The 24650-nt window shown below is 46.7% G+C and overlaps 1 protein-coding gene across 12 annotated transcripts in view; it reads left to right on the top strand.

The window, feature by feature from the left end:
- TTLL7 (tubulin tyrosine ligase like 7) overlaps positions 1-24650 on the top strand; it is a 202691-nt gene that overhangs the window by 89924 nt on the left and 88117 nt on the right. For 11 of the 12 annotated variants that reach the window (XM_073643985.1, XM_073643984.1, XM_073643982.1 and 8 more), the window contains one exon: positions 17102-17260. The exons of the other annotated variant lie outside the window; for it this stretch is intronic. In XM_073643985.1, the coding sequence (XP_073500086.1) occupies positions 17102-17260 (159 nt within the window). The remainder of the gene's footprint in view (positions 1-17101; positions 17261-24650) is intronic. 12 annotated transcript variants of the gene reach the window in all.

The following is a 24650-nucleotide window of genomic DNA, read 5'->3' as shown; positions in this document are numbered from 1 at the left end:
TTCTATCTCCTTATAGCTTCTCCTGCTTTGTGGTCTCCACCATTGTCAGAGCTCGGCAGCTGCTTAGAAGAACCCTTGGAGGTTGTTTTTTGGCACAAGGTTAGAGGAGGCTGGTTTTTATAAAGCTGTAAATTTGCATCACCTGGCTTTATCTAACCATGACAATAAACAATCCATAATAACCATAGCGGCTAATCAAGGTCTGAAACCTTCGTCAAAGTTATCTGAGCACACAAATCTCCAAGGGTGCCCAAACTTTTGTATTTGCCCATTTTCCTTTTTTTTTTTTTTTTTTTTTTTACATTTTAAAAATTACAAGATGAAAGTTATATATAATTTTTTTTTTTGCCTAAAATAAAAAGGAAATGTGTCATCCTTAACTTTAGGCCTTTTAGAGATCATTTCATTTCATCTTCAACTTACTTAATTGTTCACAATAACAGTAATTTTGACACGGGGTGCCCAAACTTTTACATGCCACTGTACAGTCATGGCCAAAAGTTTTGAGAATGACACCAAAATGATATTTTCCCATGATCTGCTGGCCTCTGGTTTTTATTAGTGTTTGTCTGATGTTTATATCACATACAGAAATATAATTGCAATCATATTATGAGGACCAATAGGTTATATTGACAGTTAGAATGAGTCAATATTTGCTGTGTTGCCCCTTCTTCTTCCAGACCTCTGTAATTCTCCCTGGCTGCTCTCAATCAACTTTTGGACCAAATCCTGACTGATAGCAGTCCATTCTTGCATAATCAATGCTTGCATTTTGCCAGAATTTGTTGGTTTTTCTTTGTCCACCCGTCTCTTGATGATTGACCACAAGTTCTCAATGGGATTAAGATCTGGGGAGTTTCCAGGCCATGGACCCAAAATCTCTATGTTTTCTTCCATGAGCCATTTAGTTATCACCTTTGCTTTATGGCAAGGTGCTCCATCATGCTGGAAAAGGCATTGTTGGGTGCCAAACTGCTATTGGACGGTTGGGAGAAGTTGCTCTTGGAGGACATTCTGGTACCATTCTTTATTCATGGCTGTGTTTTTAGGCAAGACTGTGAGTGAGCCGATTCCCTTGGCTGAGAAGCAACCCCACACATGACTGGTTTCAGGATGCTTTACAGTTGGCATGAGACAAGACTGGTGGTAGCGCTCACCTCTTCTTCTCTGAATAAGCTGTTTTCCAGATGTCCCAAACAATCGAAAAGGGGATTCATCAGAGAAAATGACTTTGCCCCAGTCCTCAGCAGTCCACTCCCTGTACCTTTTGCAGAATATCAGTCGGTCCCTGATGTTTTTTCTGGAGAGAAGTGGCTTCTTTGCTGCCCTCCTTGAAACCAGCCCTTGCTCAAAGAGTCTGCGCCTCACAGTGCGTGCAGAAGCACTCACACCAGCCTGCTGCCATTCCTGAGCAAGCTCGGCACTGCTGGTAGTCCGATCCCGCAGCTGAAACAGTTTTAAGATACGGTCCTGGCGCTTGCTGGTCTTTCTTGGGCGCCCTGGAGCCTTTTTGACAACAATGGAAGCTCTCTCCTTGAAGTTCTTGATGATGCGATAGATTGTTGACTGAGGTGCAATCTTTGTAGCTGCGATACTCTTCCCTGTTAGGCCATTTTTGTGCAGTGCAATGATGGCTGCACGTGTTTCTTTAGAGATAACCATGGTTAACTGAAGAGAAACAATGATACCAAGAACCAGCCTCCTTTTAAAGTGTCCAGTGATGTCATTCTTACTTAATCATGACTGATTGATCGCCAGCCCTGTCCTCATCAACACCCACACCTGTGTTAATGGATCAATCACTAAAACGATGTTAGCTGCTCCTTTTAAGGCAGGACTGCAATGATGTTGAAATGTGTTTTGGGGGTTAAAGTTCATTTTCTGGGCAAATATTGACTTTGTAAGTACAGTAATTGCTGTTAAGCTGATCACTCTTTGACATTCAGGAGTATATGCAAATTGCCATTACAAAAAATGAAGCAGTAAACTTTGGAAAAATTACTATTTGTCTCATTCTCAATACTTTTGGCCATGACTGTATAATGGGGTCGTTATATTCTGGGGTCGTTATATTCTGGGGTTGTTATATACTGGGGGAACCTATAGTCCTTTTCCTTTTTGTCCTTCAATTCCCCAGTGACGTCATCGCACGTAGTATATAAAGCACCATCTATAATCCTGGGTGCAGAGCCCACCTGTGTGTCCTGACAATCCCACCTTTCAGTTCCTATTCTCTTTATGAAGAGGGGGGTTTACTAAGACCCCTCTCTATTTCAGCAGTCAGGGGTATCTACCTGAATATGAGGAATCCTTATCTGTACAAGCTCTGGTCCTGTTTTTTCACTTTGATGGAGTGTTGGTCAGACATGTACGGCAGGGGAGCGCCCTGTCCCCAGTGATCATGGACCGCTCTGCAGCACATTGCAGTGTCGGGGTGCCTCTGTCCGTCCTATACTTAAATGAGGCTGCTGCTTATTGCATGATTATTACAGTGTCAGGGGTCTTCCTCTCCATATTATCGCTCAGGGGTCTCCCTCTCCAAATTATCACCAGCTTTAAAGGAGTTCACAAAAGTTTCCATTGTTGTCCTAACCCCTTTATGTCTCCAGGGAATCTCATATCTAGATAATTGGTTGGTTACGGCATCCTTCCCCAGTAACTCTTCTTTTTCTCCAGAAACTCTGATTTCTTATAAACCTCATTTATTTCCTACCACCAAGAAATGACTCCTTGGTTTCATTAATGGTTCTACTTACCAAACCTTGTTTCTTCTTGAAGAAAAGATTTCCTCCATCCAGAAGGAAGCCATCAACTTATCTACTCTCCTTCTCTCCGTACATTCGGCTGTTAACTAATTCGATCAATGCAGGTCCTTTGGCGAAGACTCATATTTTTGGGGACCTGCAGTAGGAAATTCTTTCTGTCTTGAGACTGAAATCTCTCGGGCTTACATGAGAAGTAAAGACCGGTTCCCCGATTTCTGGCAGTTTACAATTGTGGACTTAGGATAACAATCTTTCCGGAAGGAAATGTTTTCTACTGATGAAGCCAACGTCTACTGATGTTTCAACCCAACGTTGGGGGATCCATTCTTCGAGGAGGTGTTGAGAGGTCCCTGGTCTTTTCTAAGAAAGAAAGTCTTCAATCTTAAAGAAATAAAAAAACATAAGAATTTCACTCTTTAATTTCAAGAGTCCAGTAAGGAGAAGGTCCCGGTCTGGTCAGAATATGCAAGTTTTGTATTCTACAGTTACAATGAAGGGAGCACAAGACATCTCAACTTGTTTTGAGGACTCGAGACAATCCTGAATTAATCAAAGTCAAGTCGGCAAGACAGAAGAGCCCGCATATAAGAGGCTCTGTGATTATTCAGACCGATCTTTAGAGAAGTCCAAACCCAGCAGAGTGGACTCTTTGTTACTTGCACTCACATATTGGGGTTTCTTCAAATAAGCCTGTTGGTGAACAAGGACGATCACAAGCTGACTTCCTTTTGTTTTGAGGCCGACCATCCAGAGGACCTATTACATTCCTGGAAAGTCCTGCTTCCTCTCATCTTCACAATGGTTCCACTCCTGTAGAAAAATTTTGGTAAAAATCAGAATGGAAATATTCTAGTAATATTCTGCCCCTGAAGGAGTTTCCAGCATCGTTACATCTGTGGAGCAGTGAATACTCGGAAGCTTCTTCAGATCAAAGAGCTTCTTGTCCAGAAGGTCTGTTCCATCTCTATCGTGATCGGCTGCAGCAAGAACAAGGCCTCCCTCCAAAATTCATCAACACTTTGATATTTTTTGGAAGTCATCTACTAAAAAGTTTGTGTCTCCAAAGCGCAGAATTATTCTTTACACATCTACCTATTGTTCCCGAACTTCTGCAAGATGGTTTCCATAAGGATCTCAGAACCAAGACCCCTATAACAATCAGAACTGCTATCAGCTGTATGACCGATGGAGAGTTTTAGAATCTCAAACTCATCGTGACTCAGAAACCCTCAAGCCGGATCTTCATTCTTCAGTATTGTCTTGATGTCTCTCTTATCTCTCCATTGGAGCCTCTTTTCTGGGGTAGAAATCAGCTGTTTGTCCATTTAAGGTCTGTTTTTTTGAAAAAAGTTACTGGTATTTTCTGTTTCTCAGGACTGATTCCTGATGATGTTCCTCTAAGGACCAGTCCATGCTTTGTACAAAAGTTTTCCTCACACTCGTGTGAAGAGAGTCATGTTTTACCTGTACCTGTCCTAAATCCAGCTAGGGAAGAATACATTTTTCCCACCTTTGTTCTCAGACGTGAGTAGACATCCAACCTTCACAAGTCCATTGTCTTCAATCAAAAATGTCCTGCTCTTCTCCGGCCCTAGTAATGGATCAAATTCTTCTAAAGACTCCAGCCCAATGGATAAGGTAGCCCTTATCATGAAGGGTTATAACCTGGAAGATCTACCTCGGTATGTCCTGCTAACAGCTCATCCTACCAGATCTACTTCAAAAGAAGCTGGAGAGCTACATCTTGTTGTCATCAGTAATTCCACATTCTGGTCATCCTCCTCCTCTGGATTTGCAAAACATAACAGGCAGAGCATAGAAGCTTCAAGGGCTTTACCATAGGCACCGGGGGGCACTGACTGCACAGATCGAGTCATTTCCCTTTCTTATATTTGGAGCTATACAGATCCCTTCTATGCTGCCTGAGGACAAAGAGTAAAGGGTAATTTTTAGTGATGAGCGAGCATGCTCGCCCCTGCTCGGTACTCGCCCGAGCATCTCAGTACTCGCGATGCTCGGAGCTCGCCGAGTACTTGCGCTATGCTCGGGTGGGAAGTCGTGTCTACGTCCTGCATGTTTGGCGCTATTTAGAGCACCAATCATGCAGGGATTGTCTGCCACTCACTGTAATGCCACAGCCATGGTGGTTGTGGCATTACAGTGATTACCCAAATCGATGGGAACAGTGCCAACAGTGAAACATGAAAAGCCGGCAATTCATCAGCGGCATACACCTGTACCCGACAATTTATAACAGAAAGAATAGAGCTTCACACATAGATTAGATAGATAGAAACATGTCAGTCACATATATAAGAAGTACAGTGATAGTGTTGATTACTGTACTTGTCATTTAGTGTTAAAATAAAGGATTTATTAAAAAAAAATTTGGCGTGGGGTTCCCCATAATTTTAGTCTCTAGCGGAGGTTAAGCAGACAGCTGGGGCAGATGTTTGAAGCCTGGGAAGGGGGTAATACCCACGGAGCTTCCCAGGCTACTAATATCAGCCCCCAGCTGAATACCTAGCCTTTACTAGCTATTAAAATGGGGGACTCCCCCAAAAAAATGACGTGGGGTCCCCCCTATTTTAATAGCTAGCAAAGGCTAGGCAGACAGCTGGGGGCTGATATTAATAGCTGGACACATGAATTTCATGAAATAATTAAAAAAAAAATACATGTAGCTTCGCCCTATTTTTGTGACCAGCCAGGTACAACTAGGCAGTTGGGGGCTGGATTCCGCAGCGCAGGGAGGCCCAAGCTTTCTGGGCCCCACCCGCTGCAAATTGCAGTCCGCAGCCACCCCAGAAAATGGCGCGTTCATAGAAGCGCCATCTTCTGGCGCTGTACCCAACTCATCCAGGGCCCTGGTGCGGTGGCTCACTGGGTAATAAAGGGGTTAGGGCCTGCTTGGTATTATCAGCTGGCCCTAAGCCCGAACTTCATGGGGTCACGCCAATATTAGACATGACCGCCATGAATTTCTAGTAAAGTATTTAAAAAAAAACACAACACCCAGAATAAAGTACTTTAATTGAAATAAACACACAATTTTTTAATGTTCTAAATTAAACCCTACCTACCATCACGCCCATTCCAGCTGAAGCCAATGTCTTCTGCAATAAAAGTAAAATAATAAACCAATCTCATCCTTACCTTTCCATGGTTCCCAGGACGGCTCCAGCTCTGCTACATTCCATGACAGGCTGGATCGCAGCCTAAAGCTGCCATCCAGCTTGCCATGCCGCAGACACTGAGGAGCGCAGGCATGCTTGCGCTCCTCAGTGTCTTCCTGTGACGGCATCCAGATGAGCCGAGTTCATATCCAATGAACTCAGCTCACCTCATGCACGTCACTGACAGCGTGGAAGAATTCTCCTGTGCTCAGGGCTTGAGCAGGAGAATTCTCCCACGCTGGGATGGCATTCTGATGACAGGCTGGATCGCAGCTGAGCGCTGCCATCCAGCTTGTCATCCTTCAGAGACACTGCAGAGCGCAAGCATGCCTGCGCTCTGCAGTGTCTATGAAGGATGGCATGCTGGATGGCAGCTCTTAGCTGCGATCCAGTCTGTCATCTCAATGCCATCCCAGCGTGGGAGAATTCTCCTGCTCAAGCGGTGAGCGCAGGAGAATTCTCCCACGCTGGATGGCAGCTTTCGGCTGCGATCCAGCCTGTCATGTGAATGTAGCAGAGCTGGAGCCATCCTGGGAACCATGGAAAGGTAAGGATGAGGTTGGTTTATAATTTTATTTTTATTGCAGGAGATTGTTGGCTTCAGCTGGAATGGGCGTGATGGTAAGTATGGTTTAATTTAGAACATTAAAAAATTGTGTGTTTATTTCAATTAAAGGACTTTATTCTGGGTGTTTGTGTTTTTTTTTAATTTTGACTATGGGGTTAGTAATGGGGGTGTCTTATAGACGCCTCTCCATTACTAACCTGGGCTTGATGTCAGCTGGCATTATAAGCTGACATCAACCCCAACCCTATTACCCCCTGCCACCGCACCAGGGCAGCGTGGAAGAGCGAGGCTAAGTGCCAGAATTGGCGCATCCTATGGATGCTTCATTTCTGGGGCGGTTGACGGCTGGTGTTTCTAGCCTGGGAGGGGGCCAATATTCATGGCTCCCTTCCTGGGCTATTAATATCAGCCCCCAGCTGTCTGCCTAGCCTTTGCTAGCTATTAAAATAGGGGGGACCCCACGTCATTTTTTTGCGGGGTCCCCCATTTTAATAGCTGGTAAAGGCTAGGTATTCAGCTGGGGGCTGATATTAGTAGCCTGGGAAGCTCCGTGGGTATTACCCCCTTCCCAGGCTTAAAACATCTGCCCCAGCTGTCTGCTTAACCTCCGCTAGAGACTAAAATTACGGGGAACCGCACGCCAATTTTTTTTTTTAATAAATCCTTTATTTTAACACTAAATGACAAGTACAGTAACCAACACTATCACTGTACTTCTTATATATGTGACTGACATGTTTCTATCTATCTAATCTATGTGTGATGCTCTATTCTTTCTGTTCTAAATTGTCGGGTACTGGTGTATGCCGCTGATGAATTGCCGGCCAGCTTTTTTAAAGAGACGGGTGCATGAAAATCGGAGGGCACTAGTGTGTTCCAAGTGCCCTGCTATGTTTTTCATGCACCCTCCTATATACCCTGCCTGCCTGTCTGCCTATATATTCTGCCTGCCTGACGTTTAATTGAGCACCGTTCCCATCGATTTGGGCAATTTATGACCTTCTGCAGACCGCCGGGGGGAGCCGCCTGAAAAATGAAAATGCTTGAGTTTCCCATAGACTTACATTGGGCTCGTTGCTCGGGTCGATCACCCGAGTATTCCAATGTGCTCGACCCGAGCTTCGAGCACCCGAGCATTTTACTGCTCGCTCATCACTAGTAATTTGGTTACCTGTAATTTTGCTTTCCTCAAGTCCAAAGGCAGCAGAAGTATCCCACCCCATAAAGTATTTTGAGTTTAATCATAAACCAATTATATTTGCATGTTGAAGGAATGTAGAAGGCGCTTCATATTCTGTGAGATCTGACATCATTGGTTACTTGTTATTAGTTTGATTGCAAAGTGTGCGGTCCTAGGAAACAGGTGAGGACGAAGAGAAAAGCAAAATTACAGGTAACAAATTTTATCTATATGTTGGGGTTATTAGTGATGTCATGCTGGGGTAATTGCTTGCGAGGGTCTTCGCCGCCATTGCTTCCTGGAGGTGTCGAGGTGGTTACTTGCTGGAGGTGTCGCGGTGGTTACTTGCTGGAGGTGTCGAGGTGGTTACTTGCTGGAGGTGTCGAGGTGGTTACTTGCTGGAGGTGTCGAGGTCGTTACTTCCTGGAGGTGTCGAGGTGGTTACTTGCTGGAGGTGTCGAGGTCGTTACTTGCTGGAGGTGTCGAGGTGGTTACTTGCTGGAGGTGTCGAGGTGGTTACTTGCTGGAGGTGTCGAGGTGGTTACTTGCTGGAGGTGTCGCGGTGGTTACTTGCTGGAGGTGTCGCGGTGGTTACTTGCTGGAGGTGTCGCGGTGGTTACTTGCTGGAGGTGTCGCGGTGGTTACTTGCTGGAGGTGTCGCGGTGGTTACTTGCTGGAGGTGTCGAGGTTGCTACAAACCAAGGAAGTGTCATGGTCATTACATGCCAGGAGGGGCCTAATTATGCTCTTGAAGTGCCGGCCCCTTGGCAGACAGTGTCCATACTCCAGTTACAAAGACACAGAGTATGGAGGTAGCACAACAATAAGAAAAGCCCAGAGAAAGGAACCTGCGAGGACTGGATCCACTTTGATCATATTTTCAACAGGAAAGAAACCAACATGCCTAATAAAGTCAAGAACTTTCATAACTTTCGACACAATAAAGAAAAAAGAAAGCCATTTTTGTTACTTTTTAACCATACGGATCTGTTTCTCCAGTGCACTGCCCCTGCGGTTTTCTGCCCCTCCATTATTTCAGGGTCCTTGTTCTCTGGATACATTGTTGTTTAGGCCGTGTACATGGCTTCATTGTGTCATGGGTGTGTCAGAGGTGACAGACAGTCTCCCTGCAGATGGTTGCAGGAGATCTCTACGTTTGGCATTACAGACTTCTTAGAGGCTGGCTGTCTCTAGGACCCAGCGGCTACATCTCTCTGGCTAGGTGCCGGCGATATTCATTACTACTTGTGAGTCGTTAGCAAGAGCAGTACTTCATCCTCTCTGGAGCTTGAGGCTATGTGCTTATTTGGCTGGAGTTGTCTAAAGCTAAGCACACCCCCCCCCCCCCCGTTTGTCTACCCTTGTTGTCTATAGAGTTTTTAGTGAAGATCGACTAGCGCTCATCTCCTCCCTTCCCTAGCCTTAGCCATACACCAGGGAAAGTCAGGGCGAAGCACGCGTGCGGCGATTGGTGAAGAGCCAATATAGGGACGGTAGTTATTATTATAGCGCCATTTCATTCCATGGCGCTTCACATATGAAAGAGATATACATAGCACAAACAATTACAATAAATTTGAACAATACAAGTCAGCGACTGGTACAGGGGGAGCGAGGACCCGGACCACGAGGGCTCACAATCTACAGGGGATGGGTGAGGATACAGTAGGTGAGGGTACAGCTGGTCGTGCAGTGGTATGGTTGAGCGAGGAACCTGCCCGCGAGGGCTCACAATCTACAGGGGATGGGTGAGGATACAGTAGGTGAGGGTAGAGCTGGTCGTGCAGTGGTATGGTTGAGCGAGGAACCTGCCCGCGAGGGCTCACAGTCTACAGGGGATGGGTGAGGATACAGTAGGTGGGGGTAGAGCTGGTCGTGCAGCGGTATGGTGGAGCGAGGACCCTGCCCGCGAGGGCTCACAGTCTACAGGGGATGGGTGAGGATACAGTAGGTGAGGGTAGAGCTGGTCGTGCAGCGGTATGGTGGAGCGAGGACCCTGCCTGCGAGGGCTCACAGTCTACAGGGGATGGGTGAGGATACAGTAGGTGGGGGTAGAGCTGGTCGTGCAGCGGTATGGTGGAGCGAGGACCCTGCCCGCGAGGGCTCACAGTCTACAGGGGATGGGTGAGGATACAGTAAGTGAGGCTAGAGCTGGTCGTGCAGCGGTATGGTGGAGCGAGGACCCTGCCCGCGAGGGCTCACAGTCTACAGGGGATGGGTGAGGATACAGTAGGTGAGGGTAGAGCTGGTCATACAGCGGTATGGTGGAGCGAGGACCCTGCCTGCGAGGGCTCACAGTCTACAGGGGATGGGTGAGGATACAGTAGGTGAGGGTAGAGCTGGTCATGCAGCGGTATGGTGGAGCGAGGACCCTGCCCGCGAGGGCTCACAGTCTACAGGGGATGGGTGAGGATACAGTAGGTGAGGGTAGAGCTGGTCGTGCAGCGGTATGGTGGAGCGAGGACCCTGCCCGCGAGGGCTCACAGTCTACAGGGGATGGGTGAGGATACAGTAAGTGAGGCTAGAGCTGGTCGTGCAGCGGTATGGTGGAGCGAGGACCCTGCCCGCGAGGGCTCACAGTCTACAGGGGATGGGTGAGGATACAGTAGGTGAGGGTAGAGTTGGTCGTGCAGCGGTATGGTGGAGCGATGGTTACTGCAGGTTGTAGGCTTGTCGGAAGTGGTGGGTCTTCAGGTTCCTTTTGAAGGTTTCCACGGTCGGCGAGAGTCTGATGTGTTGGGGTAGAGAGTTCCAGAGTAGGGGGGAAGCACGGGAGAAATCGTGTATATGATTGTGGGAAGAGGAGATAAGAGGGGAGTAGAGAAGGAGATCTTGTGAGGATCGGAGGCTGCGTGCAGGTATGTACCGGGAGACTAGGTCACAGATGTATGGGGGAGACAGGTTGTGAATGGCTTTGTATGCCATGGTTAGGGTTTTGAACTGGAGTCTCTGGGCAATGGGGAGCCAGTGAAGGGATTGACAGAGAGGAGAGGCCGGGGAATAGCGGGGGGACAGGTGGATTAGTCGGGCAGCAGAGTTTAGGATAGATTGGAGGGGTGTGAGAGTGTTAGAGGGGAGGCCACAGAGCAGGAGGTTGCAGTAGTCGAGGCGGGAGATGATGAGGGTGTGCACTAGTGTTTTTGCAGAGTCTTTGCTGAGGAATGTGCGGATCCAGGAGATATTTTTGAGTTGGAGTCGGCAGGAAGTGGAAAGGGCTTGAATATGAGGTGTGAAGGAGAGATCAGAGTCCAGGGTTACCCCGAGGCAGCGAGCTTGTGGGACTGGGGATAGTGGGCAGCTATTGACTTTGATGAATAGGTCAGTTGGGGGGGTTGGGTGAGACGGTGGAAAGATGATGAATTCTGTTTTATCCATGTTAGAAATCTGTCAGAGAAGAAGGATGAGATAGCGGACAGATATTGTAGGATTTTAGTTAGTAAGGAGGAGATATCGGGTCCAGAGAGGTAGATCTGTGTGTCATCAGCATAGAGGTGATACTGAAAGCCGTGAGACTCTATGAGCTGTCCCAGGCCTAAGGTGTGGATGGAGAAGAGCAGGGGTCCTAGGACTGAACCCTGGGGGACACCGACAGATAGGGGCGAGGTGAGGAGGTGGTGCGTGAGTGGGAGACGCTGAATGTCTGGTCAGTTAGGTATGAGGAGATCCAGGATAGGGCCAAGTCTGTGATGCCGAGAGATGAGAGAGTCTGTAGTAAGAGGGAATGGTCCACTGTGTCGAAGGCAGATGACACGTCGAGGAGGAGGAGGACAGGTCCAGGAGGAGGAGGCCAGGTCTAGGAGGAGGAAGACAGAGTAGTGTCGCTTGGATTTGCCGGTTAGTAGGTCGTTGGTGACTTTAGTCAGTGCAGTTTCAGTAGAATGGTGCGGTTGGAAGCCAGATTGGAGGCGGTCAAAGAGGAAACAGGAGGAGAGGTGGGAGGACAGCTCAGAATGGACATGTTGTTCCAGTAGTTTTGAGGCAAAGGGGAGAAGTGATATGGGGCGATAGCTAGACAGAGAGGATGGGTCAAGGGAGGGCTTTTTGAGGATGAGTGTGATCGAGGCATGCTTATTTGAAGCATGAGGGGAAGACACCAGTTGTTAGTGACAGGTTGAAAAGGTGGGTTAGGGTTGGGATGAGGATAGTGGTAAGGTTAGGGATGAGGTGGGACAGGATTGGGTCAAGTTCGCAGGTGGTGGGGTGTGATTTGGAAAATAAAGAGGAGAGTTGATCTTCCATAATGGTGGAGAAGCTGGTTTTGGAGGAGGAGGATTGAGTAGGTGTAAGGAGGGGCTGTGCGGACTTTAGGCACAAGCTTTGTCTGATGTTATCAATCTTCTGCTTGAAGAATGTGGCAAAGTCTTCGGCTGAGATGAGAGGAGAGGGAGGAGGCGCTGGGGGATGGAGGAGAGAGTTGAAAGTTTTGAATAGCTGTTTAGGGTTGTGAGACAGGGAGGATATGAGAGATGAGAAGGAGGTTTGTTTTGCTGCAGTGAGTGTGGACTTGAAGGTAGTGAGGGACTGTTTGAATGCAATGAAGTGCTCATTGGAGTGGGACCTTTTCCATTTCCGCTCAGCAACCCTGGAGGCCCTTTGCAGTTCTTTAGTCAGGTTGATGTTCCAGGGTTGCCTGTTGAGTGGGTGAACTGTTGTATGTGTGTGGGGGGGCGACTAAATTGAGAGCTGAAGCTGTTGTGGTGTTATATAAAGTGGCAGCAGCATCTGCATCATGTAATGAACTTATGCCTGTGAGAGGGAGAAGGGATTCAGAGAGTGAGTGTAGGTCAAGGTGTTTGAGATTTCTGCGAGGGTATGCAAGTTTGTGGAGTGGGGATTGTGCACCTGGAGAGGAGAGGGAAGAGAATGTGAGTATGTTGTGGTGAGAAAGAGAGAGAGGTGAGACAGGGTCATAGTAGACCAGACAGGGTCATAGTAGACCAGACAGGGTCATAGTAGACCAGACAGGGTCATAGTAGACCACTCTCCCCGTTCCCTAGAGTCTGGGCTCCCTTTCCCTCTTCCCTCTGTGTTGCACTAAGTCTTTCCCACACCTGGCGTGACACATTGGCAGAACTGGCTGCAAGGATTTTTACAGTCTTTCTCAGATCTTTGGTTCTGTGTATAAAGTTCACACTGCGTTTCTACAATGTGTTCACTGATCCCACCTGAATCCTTCTTAAAAGGGATTCAGTCGAACCCCCGGCAGGGCCCTAGAGTGCAAGGACCCGAACGGAGTTCAGGTCAACTGTGTATTTATTTTTTCAGAAAGTTTCCATCATTTCAGGCAAGAAGGTAGCAGAATACAGTATATCCCTATATCACCCAGAGAGGGTCCCATTGTAAATATTCTTACACCGCTCCCATATACCAGCGTTATTACCCCCTGTATATACCGTCATATCTCATGTGTCCAGCGTTATTACCCCCTGTATATACCGTCATACCTCATGTATCCGGCGTTATTACCCCCTGTATATACCGTCATATCTCATGTATCCGGCGTTATTACCCCCTGTATATACCGTCATACCTCATGTATCCAGCTTTATTACCCCCTGTATATACCGTCATACCTCATGTATCCAGCGTTATTACCCCCTGTATATACCGTCATACCTCATGTATCCAGCGTTATTACCCCCTGTATATACCGTCATACCTCATGTGTCCAGCGTTATTACCCCCTGTATATACCGTCATACCTCATGTGTCCAGCGTTATTACCCCCTGTATATACCGTCATACCTCATGTGTCCAGCGTTATTACCCCCTGTATATACCGTCATACCTCATGTGTCCAGCGTTATTACCCCCTGTATATACCGTCATACCTCATGTATCCAGCGTTATTACCCCCTGTATATACCGTCATATCTCATGTATCCAGCGTTATTACCCCCTGTATATACCGTCATATCTCATGTATCCAGCGTTATTACCCCCTGTATATACCGTCATATCTCATGTGTCCAGCGTTATTACCCCCTGTATATACCGTCATACCTCATGTATCCAGCGTTATTACCCCCTGTATATACCGTCATATCTCATGTATCCGGCGTTATTACCCCCTGTATATACCGTCATATCTCATGTATCCAGCGTTATTACCCCCTGTATATACCGTCATACCTCATGTGTCCAGCGTTATTACCCCCTGTATATACCGTCATATCTCATGTATCCAGCGTTATTACCCCCTGTATATACCGTCATACCTCATGTATCCAGCGTTATTACCCCCTGTATATACCGTCATATCTCATGTGTCCAGCGTTATTACCCCCTGTATATACCGTCATACCTCATGTATCCAGCGTTATTACCCCCTGTATATACCGTCATATCTCATGTATCCGGCGTTATTACCCCCTGTATACACCGTCATATCTCATGTATCCAGCGTTATTACCCCCTGTATATACCGTCATACCTCATGTGTCCAGCGTTATTACCCCCTGTATATACCGTCATACCTCATGTATCCAGCGTTATTACCCCCTGTATATACCGTCATACCTCATGTATCCAGCGTTATTACCCCCTGTATATACCGTCATATCTCATGTATCCAGCGTTATTACCCCCTGTATATACCGTCATACCTCATGTATCCAGCGTTATTACCCCCTGTATATACCGTCATATCTCATGTATCCAGCGTTATTACCCCCTGTATATACCGTCATATCTCATGTATCCAGCGTTATTACCCCCTGTATATACCGTCATATCTCATGTGTCCAGCGTTATTACCCCCTGTATATACCGTCATACCTCATGTGTCCAGCGTTATTACCCCCTGTATATACCGTCATATCTCATGTGTCCAGCGTTATTACCCCCTGTATATACCGTCATATCTCATGTGTCCAGCGTTATTACCCCCTGTATATACCGTCATATCTCATGTGTCCAGCGTTATTACCCCCTGTATATACCGTCATATCTCATGTGTCCAGCGTTATTACCCCCTGTATATACCGTCATATCTCATGTGTCCAGCGTTATTACCCCCTGTATATACCGTCATACCTCATGTATCCAGCGTTATTACCCCCTGTATATACCGTCATACCTCATGTGTCCAGCGTTATTACCCCCTGTATATACCGTCATACCTCATGTATCCAGCGTTATTACCCCCTGTATATACCGTCATATCTCATGTATCCAGCGTTATTACCCCCTGTATATACCGTCATACCTCATGTGTCCAGCGTTATTACCCCCTGTATATACCGTCATACCTCATGTATCCAGCGTTATTACCCCCTGTATATACCGTCATACCTCATGTATCCAGCGTTATTACCCCCTGTATATACCGTCATATCTCATGTATCCAGCGTTATTACCCCCTGTATATACCGTCATATCTCATGTGTCCAGCGTTATTACCCCCTGTATATACCGTCATATCTCATGTATCCAGCGTTATTACCCCCTGTATATACCGTCATACCTCATGTATCCAGCGTTATTACCCCCTGTATATACCGTCATACCTCATGTGTCCAGCGTTATTACCCCCTGTATATACCGTCATACCTCATGTATCCGGCGTTATTACCCCCTGTATATACCGTCATATCTCATGTATCCGGCGTTATTACCCCCTGTATATACCGTCATATCTCATGTATCCGGCGTTATTACCCCCTGTATATACCGTCATATCTCATGTATCCGGCGTTATTACCGCCTGTATATACCGTCATATCTCATGTATCCGGCGTTATTACCCCCTGTATATACCGTCATATCTCATGTGTCCGGCGTTATTACCCCCTGTATATACCGTCATATCTCATGTGTCCGGCGTTATTACCGCCTGTATATACCGTCATATCTCATGTATCCGGCGTTATTACCCCCTGTATATACCGTCATATCTCATGTGTCCGGCGTTATTACCCCCTGTATATACCGTCATATCTCATGTGTCCGGCGTTATTACCCCCTGTATATACCGTCATATCTCATGTGTCCGGCGTTATTACCCCCTGTATATACCGTCATATCTCATGTGTCCGGCGTTATTACCCCCTGTATATACCGTCATATCTCATGTGTCCGGCGTTATTACCCCCTGTATATACCGTCATATCTCATGTGTCCGGCGTTATTACCCCCTGTATATACCGTCATATCTCATGTATCCGGCGTTATTACCCCCTGTATATACCGTCATATCTCATGTATCCGGCGTTATTACCCCCTGTATATACCGTCATACCTCATGTATCCGGCGTTATTACCCCCTGTATATACCGTCATACCTCATGTGTCCAGCGTTATTACCCCCTGTATATACCGTCATACCTCATGTATCCAGCGTTATTACCCCCTGTATATACCGTCATACCTCATGTATCCAGCGTTATTACCCCCTGTATATACCGTCATACCTCATGTGTCCGGCGTTATTACCCCCTGTATATACCGTCATACCTCATGTATCCGGCGTTATTACCCCCTGTATATACCGTCATACCTCATGTGTCCGGCGTTATTACCCCCTGTATATACCGTCATACCTCATGTGTCCAGCGTTATTACCCCCTCTATATACCGTCATATCTCATGTATCCGGCGTTATTACCCCCTGTATATACCGTCATATCTCATGTATCCGGCGTTATTATCCCCTGTATATACCGTCATATCTCATGTGTCCGGCGTTATTACCCCCTGTATATACCGTCATATCTCATGTATCCAGCGTTATTACCCCCTGTATATACCGTCATATCTCATGTATCCAGCGTTATTACCCCCTGTATATACCGTCATACCTCATGTGTCCAGCGTTATTACCCCCTGTATATACCGTCATATCTCATGTATCCAGTGTTATTACCCCCTGTATTCAGCATTATACCTCCTGCATCCGGTGTTAACTCCCCCCAGCATGTCTTCAGCCAAGCTTTTGAGCATGCTGGGAGTTGTAGTTTCAGTACCGCCTCTATTCACTCCATACCCCATCATTAGGCTATGTTCACATGTAGCGCTTTTGCAGCGTGTTCTTGCTGTGTTTTTGTAAAGCAAATTAAACCCCTCTTTTTACAGTATTGGCAGAAGCTGATAAATCTCCTGCCCGCTTGTTTTTTTCGTGGCTGAATTTGAGAAAAGCAACGTTTTTCAAATCTGCAGCGTATCAATTTTTTCAGCATTTTGCGGCTTTTTTTTCACCTATAGAAATGAAACGAGAAAGTGAAAAAAAAACGCAGCAAAAAACACACAGAGAAGGTTTTGGTTGCAGAAAAAATGCAGCAAAAACGCTGCATGTGAACATGGCCTTATTCTTTCCTTTTTCCCCTTGATTCCGGGCCCATTGACCTGTACGATAGAGACGCTCTTCGGTCGGGATATGGGCGCGCACTGATCCGTTTTCTCTCTTTCCCAGGAGTTGGTGGTGAAGACCCTGATAGTCGCTGAACCGCACGTGCTCCACGCTTACCGGATGTGCCGGCCCGGCCAGCAGCCCGCCAGTAACAGCGTCTGCTTTGAAGTGCTCGGCTTTGACATCATTTTGGACAGAAAGCTGAAGCCATGGCTGCTGGAGGTACGCTGCCATGTTGTGTCCTGCATTTACAGCTGTCTCATATAGTGGATGAAGGTCAAGGTCAAGCGCGGCCCACAATCAGTACGTGGCCCACGATCAGTACGTGGCCCAGTATGTGGCCCACGATCAGTACGTGGCCCATGATCAGTACGTGGCCCACGATCAGTACGTGGCCCAGTATGTGGCTCACGATCAGTACGTGGCCCACGATCAGTACGTGGCCCTGGTCGGCTTCTGGTTGGGTTGCAGACTGTAGTTGTTAATTGATGGCCATTGAATTTGGCAGAAAGGTTCATGCTCGCATTTACTCTACTAGAGGTGGTGAGGCCAAAAATGGAGCCTTTACTCCCACAGACCACCAGGGAATCCTCATTAACCCCTTCATTGCCATCATAGACCTCCAGTAACTCATCACTATCATCACATCATACCACAAGGGTCTCCAAAATGAAGCCCTTCTCTCATTAGACTTCGTATGGTGGTATTATTCAGACACTGTATGGCAGTATTTTGTGGACAATATATGGTGGGTGTGGTATTATTTGGATCATGGAGATATTATTTGGGCATCACATGGTGGTAGTTATTGGGCACAGTATGGCAGTATTATGTTGGAGTATCTTGGAAGTATTAATGAAGGGGTTATTATTTAAAACTGCTCATCTATCCTACTGGTAGACCAAGACCACCACTATTGGGTCGATGAGGGTGACTCTCATCACTTTGACTGTTTTAGCCAGTCTGTAAGCATTTGCGTATTGGAATTTGACACTAGTGTTATCAGCCAATGTAACAGATTTTGGTGGTTGGGATATGTCTTGGGTATAGAGGTATAACCTGGGACTTCTATGATGAGCCACATTTCAGGGATCACAAGCCACAAAGGGCATTCAAGTAGCTGGTTGGAAACCTCTGATCTTAAAAGAGTAGTCCTTTTCTGGTCAAGGTCCTCCTATTAGAGGTCTTGTCATTGTTGGTTTTCTTGTCACAATCCTCTCCTAGTTGAGTTTATGGGCTGTCCTTCTGGTTATTATAGTCGAGGTGCTCTCCTGGTTGAGGTCATGGATTGTCTTCCTGGTCAAGCTCCTCTTCTGTTTGGGGTCATGGGTCGTCTTCCTGGTCCAGGTCCTCCCTTGGTTGAGGGTATGGACGGTCCTCCTGGTCGAGGGTATGGTTCCTTCTCCTAGAGGTCCTTTCCCAATTGAGATCATGGGTAGTCTTCATGGTCAACGTTCTCTTTTGACTGCAATCGTGGCTGGTCTTTTGGTTAGATGTCCTTTTCTGGTCTATTTCATGGGTGGCCTTTCTAGTTGAGATCCTCTCCTGGACATGGTAATGAGTGATCTTCCTGGCTGATGTCAAGAGTGTTCCTTTTGGTTGAGATTCTTTCCCGATTGTGGACTGACTTGGGTGTCTTTCTGATCGAGGTCTTCCACTGGTTAAGGCCATGGGTTGTCTTCTAGTCAAGATCATGGTTGGTCCTTCTGGTTGAGGTCCTCATTTGGTCGAGGTCATGGATGGTCCTCCTGGTTGATGTCGTCTCCTGGTTGCGGTCATTGCTTTTTATCTTGGTGAAGGTCCTCTCCTGGCCGCAGTCATTGGTTGTTCCTGGTTGAGCTCCTCTTCTGGAGCCGACATGGGTGGTACTTTTGGTAGAGGTCCTCTCTTTGCTTCAGTTATTGATGATTTTTCTCTTGGTTGAGGTCCTTGTTTGGTTGAGGTCATGGGTGGTTTTCCTGGTCAAGGTCCTCTCCTGGTCGATTTCATGGGTGGGCTTCCTGGTTGAGGACGTCTCCTGGTTGCGGTCATGGGTATTTCTCCTGTTTCAAGGTCCTCTCCTGGCATAGTGATGGGTGGAACTTTTAGTCGATGTCCTCTCCTGGCCATAGTCATTGGTTGTTCCCATGGTTGCGATCCTCTTCTGGATAACGTCATGTTGGTCTTCAAATAGATGCGACGTTTTCACAATATACAGTCATGGCCAAAAGTGTTGGCACCCTTGTAATTGTTCCAGAAAATGAAGTATTTCTCTCAGACAATTAATGCAATTACAGATGTTTTGTTATACACAGGTTTATTTCCTTTGTGTGTATAGGAACAACACAAAAAAAACAGAGAAGAAAAGACAAATTGTGCATAATTTCACACAAAAGCCCAAAAATGAGCAGGACAAAATTGTTGGCACCAACCAAAATTGTGGGTAAGCAACTTTGTTTCAAGCATGTGATGCTTGTTCAAACACACCTGTAGCAAGTAACAGGTGTGGGCAATATGAAAAGCACACCGGAAACCAGATAAAAAGGGGAGAAGTTGCCTCAATCTTTGCATTGTGTGTCTGTGTGTACCACACTAAGCATGGAGAACAGAAAGAGGAGAAGAGAACTGTCTGAGGACTTGAGAACCAAAACTGTTGTAACCTTGAGATTGTTGATATTGTTCAAGTCCATCTCCAGACATCTTGATGTTCCTTTGTCCACGGTACGCAACATAATCCAGAAGTTTACAACCCATGGCACTTAAGATAATCTCCCTGGACGTGGACGGCAGAGAAACATTGATGAAAGTTTGCACCGCAGGATACTCCAGATGGTTGATAAGCAGCCCCAATCAAGTTCCAAAGAAATTCCAGCTGTCCTGCAGACTCGGGGTGCAGCAGTGTCAGTGTAAACTATTCGTCCACACGTCAATGAAATGAAATGCTATGGCATGAGACCCAGGAGGACCCCACTGCTGACACAGAGACATAAAAAAGCTAGACTGCGGTTTGCCAAATTGTACGTGAGTAAGCCAAAATCCTTCTGGGAAAGCGTCTTGTGGACAGATGAGACCAAGATAGAGCTTTTTGGTAAAGCACATCATTCTACTTTTTACTGAGAACAGAATGAGGCCTACAAAGAAAAGAACACAATACCTACAGTCAGATATGGTGGAGGGTCAGAGATGTTTTGCTGCCTCTGGCACCGGGTGCCCTGACTGTGTGCAAGACATCATGAAATCTGAAGATTACTAAAGGATTTTGGGTGGCAATGTAGCGCCCAGTGTCAGAAAGCTGGGTTTGTGTCCTAGGTCATGGGTCTTCCAGCAGGACAATGACCCCAAACATACTTCAAGAAGCCCCCAGAAATGGATGGAAACAAAGTGCTGGAGAGTCCTGAAGTGGCAGCAATGAGTCCGGATCTAAATCCCATTGATCACCTGGGGAGAGATCTTACAATGGCTGTTGGGACAAGATGTCTTCACATATGAGAGACCTGGAGACGATTGTAAGAAGAGTCCAAGATCCCAGCTGAGGAGTAAGAAGCTGATGGTTATAGGAAGCGACTGATCGCAGGGATTTATTCCAGAGGGTGCAACCAAAGAGTAAGTTGAGGGCGCCAACAAGTTTGTCCGGGGATTTGTATGAAATTATCATCAATTTGCCTTTTTTTTCTCTGTATTTTTTTTGTGTTGTTCTAATACACACAAAGGAAATAAACCCGTGTATAACAAAATAAGTAATTGTAATAATGTTCTGGGAGAAAGACTTCATTTTCTGGAACAATTTCAAGGCTGTCAACACTTTTGGCCGTGACTGTATAACACTTTTGGATGAGAGGCGGCCATGTCCATCCTATAGGCTCCAGAAAGAGTCGCCCCGGCCCGTAGATGATGTGTAGGGCTGATTACCATGTCAGTGTGGGATGGTGGTGGTATGGGCGACCAGTGGGTATAATGGCGGGTTATATATGAGCCTCTGGCGGTGTATCTGTGTATGGAGGGCAGACATTAGGGTGATCTTTCCCCTCCTCGTCTGGGTGATTTTCCTCCTTGAATCCATTAACGCCAGCACTTAATGGGCCTCTTTCCTGTAGACGGGAGACTATGGGGAGAACATTACAGTCTTGGATCTGTTCCTTCCCTTGTTAGCTGCCAGTTTTACCCGTCTAATACTGTAATCATTTGCAAATTTAAATGCCATAATTAGCGTCGGCGGCGCACGCTGGGTACATTTGTATCGGCTTATATGAGGACTTTTAATTATGCATGTTGACATAATGATTAAAAATAGATTTTCGCTCAGGCGGCGCCGTTTGGTTTTACAGTTAAATCTGTTCCCCGTGTCTGTCGTACGAGCGCGCTTTGTGATGTTAATTAAAATCCAAGAAAAGGACAGAAATTGGGTTATTGAACGGCACTCGAGAGCGGCTTCGTTAGCGAGCGAGCACCTCATTATAGAAGAATGCACATCCCGTACCTGGAACCCGCGTACCCGGACCCCCAGCATCAGCCGGACCCCAGACCTGTGTGTGAGCGTGTGGACATCTGAGCAGGAGGCTGCACACTGCTTCTTCATACCTGGCAAAACTACAACTCCCAGCATGCCCAGACAACCTGTGGATGCCAGAACACGCTGAGAGTTGTACTTCAGAGTAGCCGGAGAGTGCTCTGATGTAGAGGAGAAACTCACCGTAGTGTCGCTGCCAGATACATCGCATTGTTTCATTCCGGAACCGTCCCTTTAAGAAAAAATGTCAATTTCCTAAAATTTACCCTGTGCACAGTCTGGTATTAGTTTTAAAATGATGGGAGTGATACTTCCATGGAAAAAAGTGACATTATCTTTCTTTTTGATGTCAGTACAATTACAGCGATTCCACATTTCTACAATCAGACACTTTATATATTGCCGAATATTGGGACACATTTTATAATAATAATAATAATACAAAAACATTTTTTAGATAATTTATTTTCTGAAACCAGTTGTAGTTTTTATTGTTGCAGTTCACATTTTCTTTGATTATTAAAGTAGATTTTTAAGGGGGAAATTATTTTGTTTTTTTAAACTTTTTTTTTTCTTCCTTTCTTCCTCCATACACTGCAGCATTGACTCTGGCTGTAGATGCCTCCTGGCGGAGGAGTAGGAAGGTGGCGGAGCTGCACGGCTTGGTTTCATCGTCTTGATAGAGTTCCCGCCGTCCTAGTGTCCAGGATGGGAGCCATCTCTGATCTCGGCCATTTCAGCAGAATGTTACTACATATTGCAGGGTCTCATGGTAAAGACCACCTGCCCAGGCTGTAACTCTGTGGTACAGAGTAGTAAGGGGTTAATGAGATTGCATGCTGGGAATTTCCTCTCCTGGAAGCCGTACTATGTGGGGATCCCGACAGTAACTGGTCAGTTTCCCTGCAGCGCCCCCACAGTTAAAATGGAGTATTACATGGGATCTCCTGAAATCACCGAGCTGTCCGTGGAATCCGCGCACACACCGCGTCCTCCGCTCTCTTCAGCCGCTCTCTTTGCTGACTATTCGGGCCCTATATTAGGGGTCACTAATTATGCAGAATTTCATAAAGTACCTGATATTAGGTTTAAACGAGAAAACCCCTTTAATTGCGTCTTGTTTTAATTTACATTCAGCAAAGACAAAGCGGAACACAGAAATGCCATCAGCGCCGTGTTATAGCGTTCACGTTCCCCCGCTCTGCGAGGGGCACCTTCCTCGCAGCCTTTATAATGGCCAAAGTGAGACCCCTAAAATCAGGGAGGATGGCAGCTCTTGTCTGTAAGCGCACACTTACCTTGGCACGCTCACCGCTACCAACGAGCAGAAAGCACTGCGTGTTATACGGCTCCGGGAGCGCGTGAGGTGTGTACGGCTCCGGGAGCCCACGGCGTGTTATACGGCTCCGGGAGCACTCGATGTGTATATGGCTCCAGGAGCAGTGAGCGCACGAGGTGTGTACGACTCCGGGAGCACAAGAGGGGTGTACGACTCCGGGAGCACACGAGGGGTGTACGACTCCGGGAGCACACGAGGGGTGTACGACTCCGGGAGCACGCGAGGTGTGTACGACTCCGGGAGCACGCGAGGGGTGTACGGCTCCGGGAGCACGCGAGGTGTGTACGGCTCCGGGAGCACGCGAGGTGTGTACGACTCTGGGAGCACGCGAGGGGTATACGGCTCCGGGAGCACGCGAGGGGTATACGGCTCCGGGAGCACGCGAGGTGTGTACGACTCCGGGAGCACGCGAGGGGTGTACGGCTCCGGGAGCACGCGAGGGGTGTACGGCTCCGGGAGCACGCGAGGTGTGTACGACTCTGGGAGCACGCGAGGGGTGTACGGCTCCGGGAGCACTTAAGGTATGTATGACTCATGTGGACCGGGTCACCAGCTCTGGAAGAACTCAGAACTTCTCCATGTGAACACGGAGGTCCGGGAGGAAGCGACACCCCAGACACCGGTTTTGTTTCTAGAAACTACATTTCTTTATTTTACTCATCCGTGATGAGTCTCATATTAGTTTAGAAAACCAATTTCCAGCTCCTCTATTAGGGAATAAGTAAACTGCCGGGTGTCTCCTCTTCTAGACCCTCATTAAATGGCTGCAGAGGACTACTGGAGGTCCTGGCACTTCACACCTAACTCTGGCAGCAAACCATGTAATTCCTCATCTCCCCTCTGGGGGTGCTGTGCAGGAAGTGAACACTTGATGACGGATCACAGCCGATCACTTGAATTCCTGTATCGGGACGACCTGCAGTCAGACGATTATCAGGGGCCTAATTAACCCTAGAACGCATGACCATAAAAATCTACACTTTCACATACCTGGGGCCTTTTAAGCCCGTGTGCAAATAATAAATAAATGACCAACTGGAAATGACAAACAACTATATACCTGAGGAATACCTAGAGTTTCAAAATTCTAACTAAAGAAATCTTGCGGAAAATAGAAAACAATTAACAGGGCGGGCCTGCGAGGCCCCAGGTATGCGTTCTAGGATTAAAGGGATTGTCCGAAGCCTTTAACCTTAGGATGTGAATAGAGTATAATGATTGCATACGAAATGTAGAAGGATATATGGCAGCACGGTGGCTCAGTGGTTAGCACTGCAGCCTTGGCAGCATTGGGGTCCTGGGTTCAAATCCTAAGGACAACATCTGCAAGGAGTTTGTATGTTCTCCCCGTGTTTGTGTGGGTTTCCTCCCGAGTTCTCCGGTTTCTTCCCACACTCCAAAGACATATTGATAGGGAATGTAGATTGTGAGCCCCGATGGGGACAGTGCCTATAATGTCTGCAAATTGTCTGAATTGTAAAGCGCTGCGGAATATGTTGGCGCTATATAAATAAAAAAAAAAAAAAAAGAAATAAGAAGCAGATATAGTATACAGTTAGGTCCATATATATTTGGACAGAGACAACATTTTTCTAGTTTTGCTTCTAGACATTACCACAATGAATTTTAAACAAAACAATTCAGATGCAGTTGAAGTTCAGACTTTCAGTTTTCATTTGAGGGGATCCACATTAAAATTGGATGAAGGTTTTAGGAGTTTCAGCTCCTACCATGTGCCACCCTGTTTTTAAAGGGACCAAAAGTAATTGGACAGATGAAATAATTGT

The sequence above is a fragment of the Phyllobates terribilis genome, unplaced genomic scaffold, assembly GCF_046119375.1.
Source record: "Phyllobates terribilis strain yellow unplaced genomic scaffold, ASM4611937v1 Scaffold_8__6_contigs__length_399053987, whole genome shotgun sequence".
Lineage (NCBI taxonomy): Eukaryota > Metazoa > Chordata > Amphibia > Anura > Dendrobatidae > Phyllobates > Phyllobates terribilis.
Note: the sequence above shows the minus strand (reverse complement) of the source record. Positions and strands in the feature narration are given on the sequence as shown.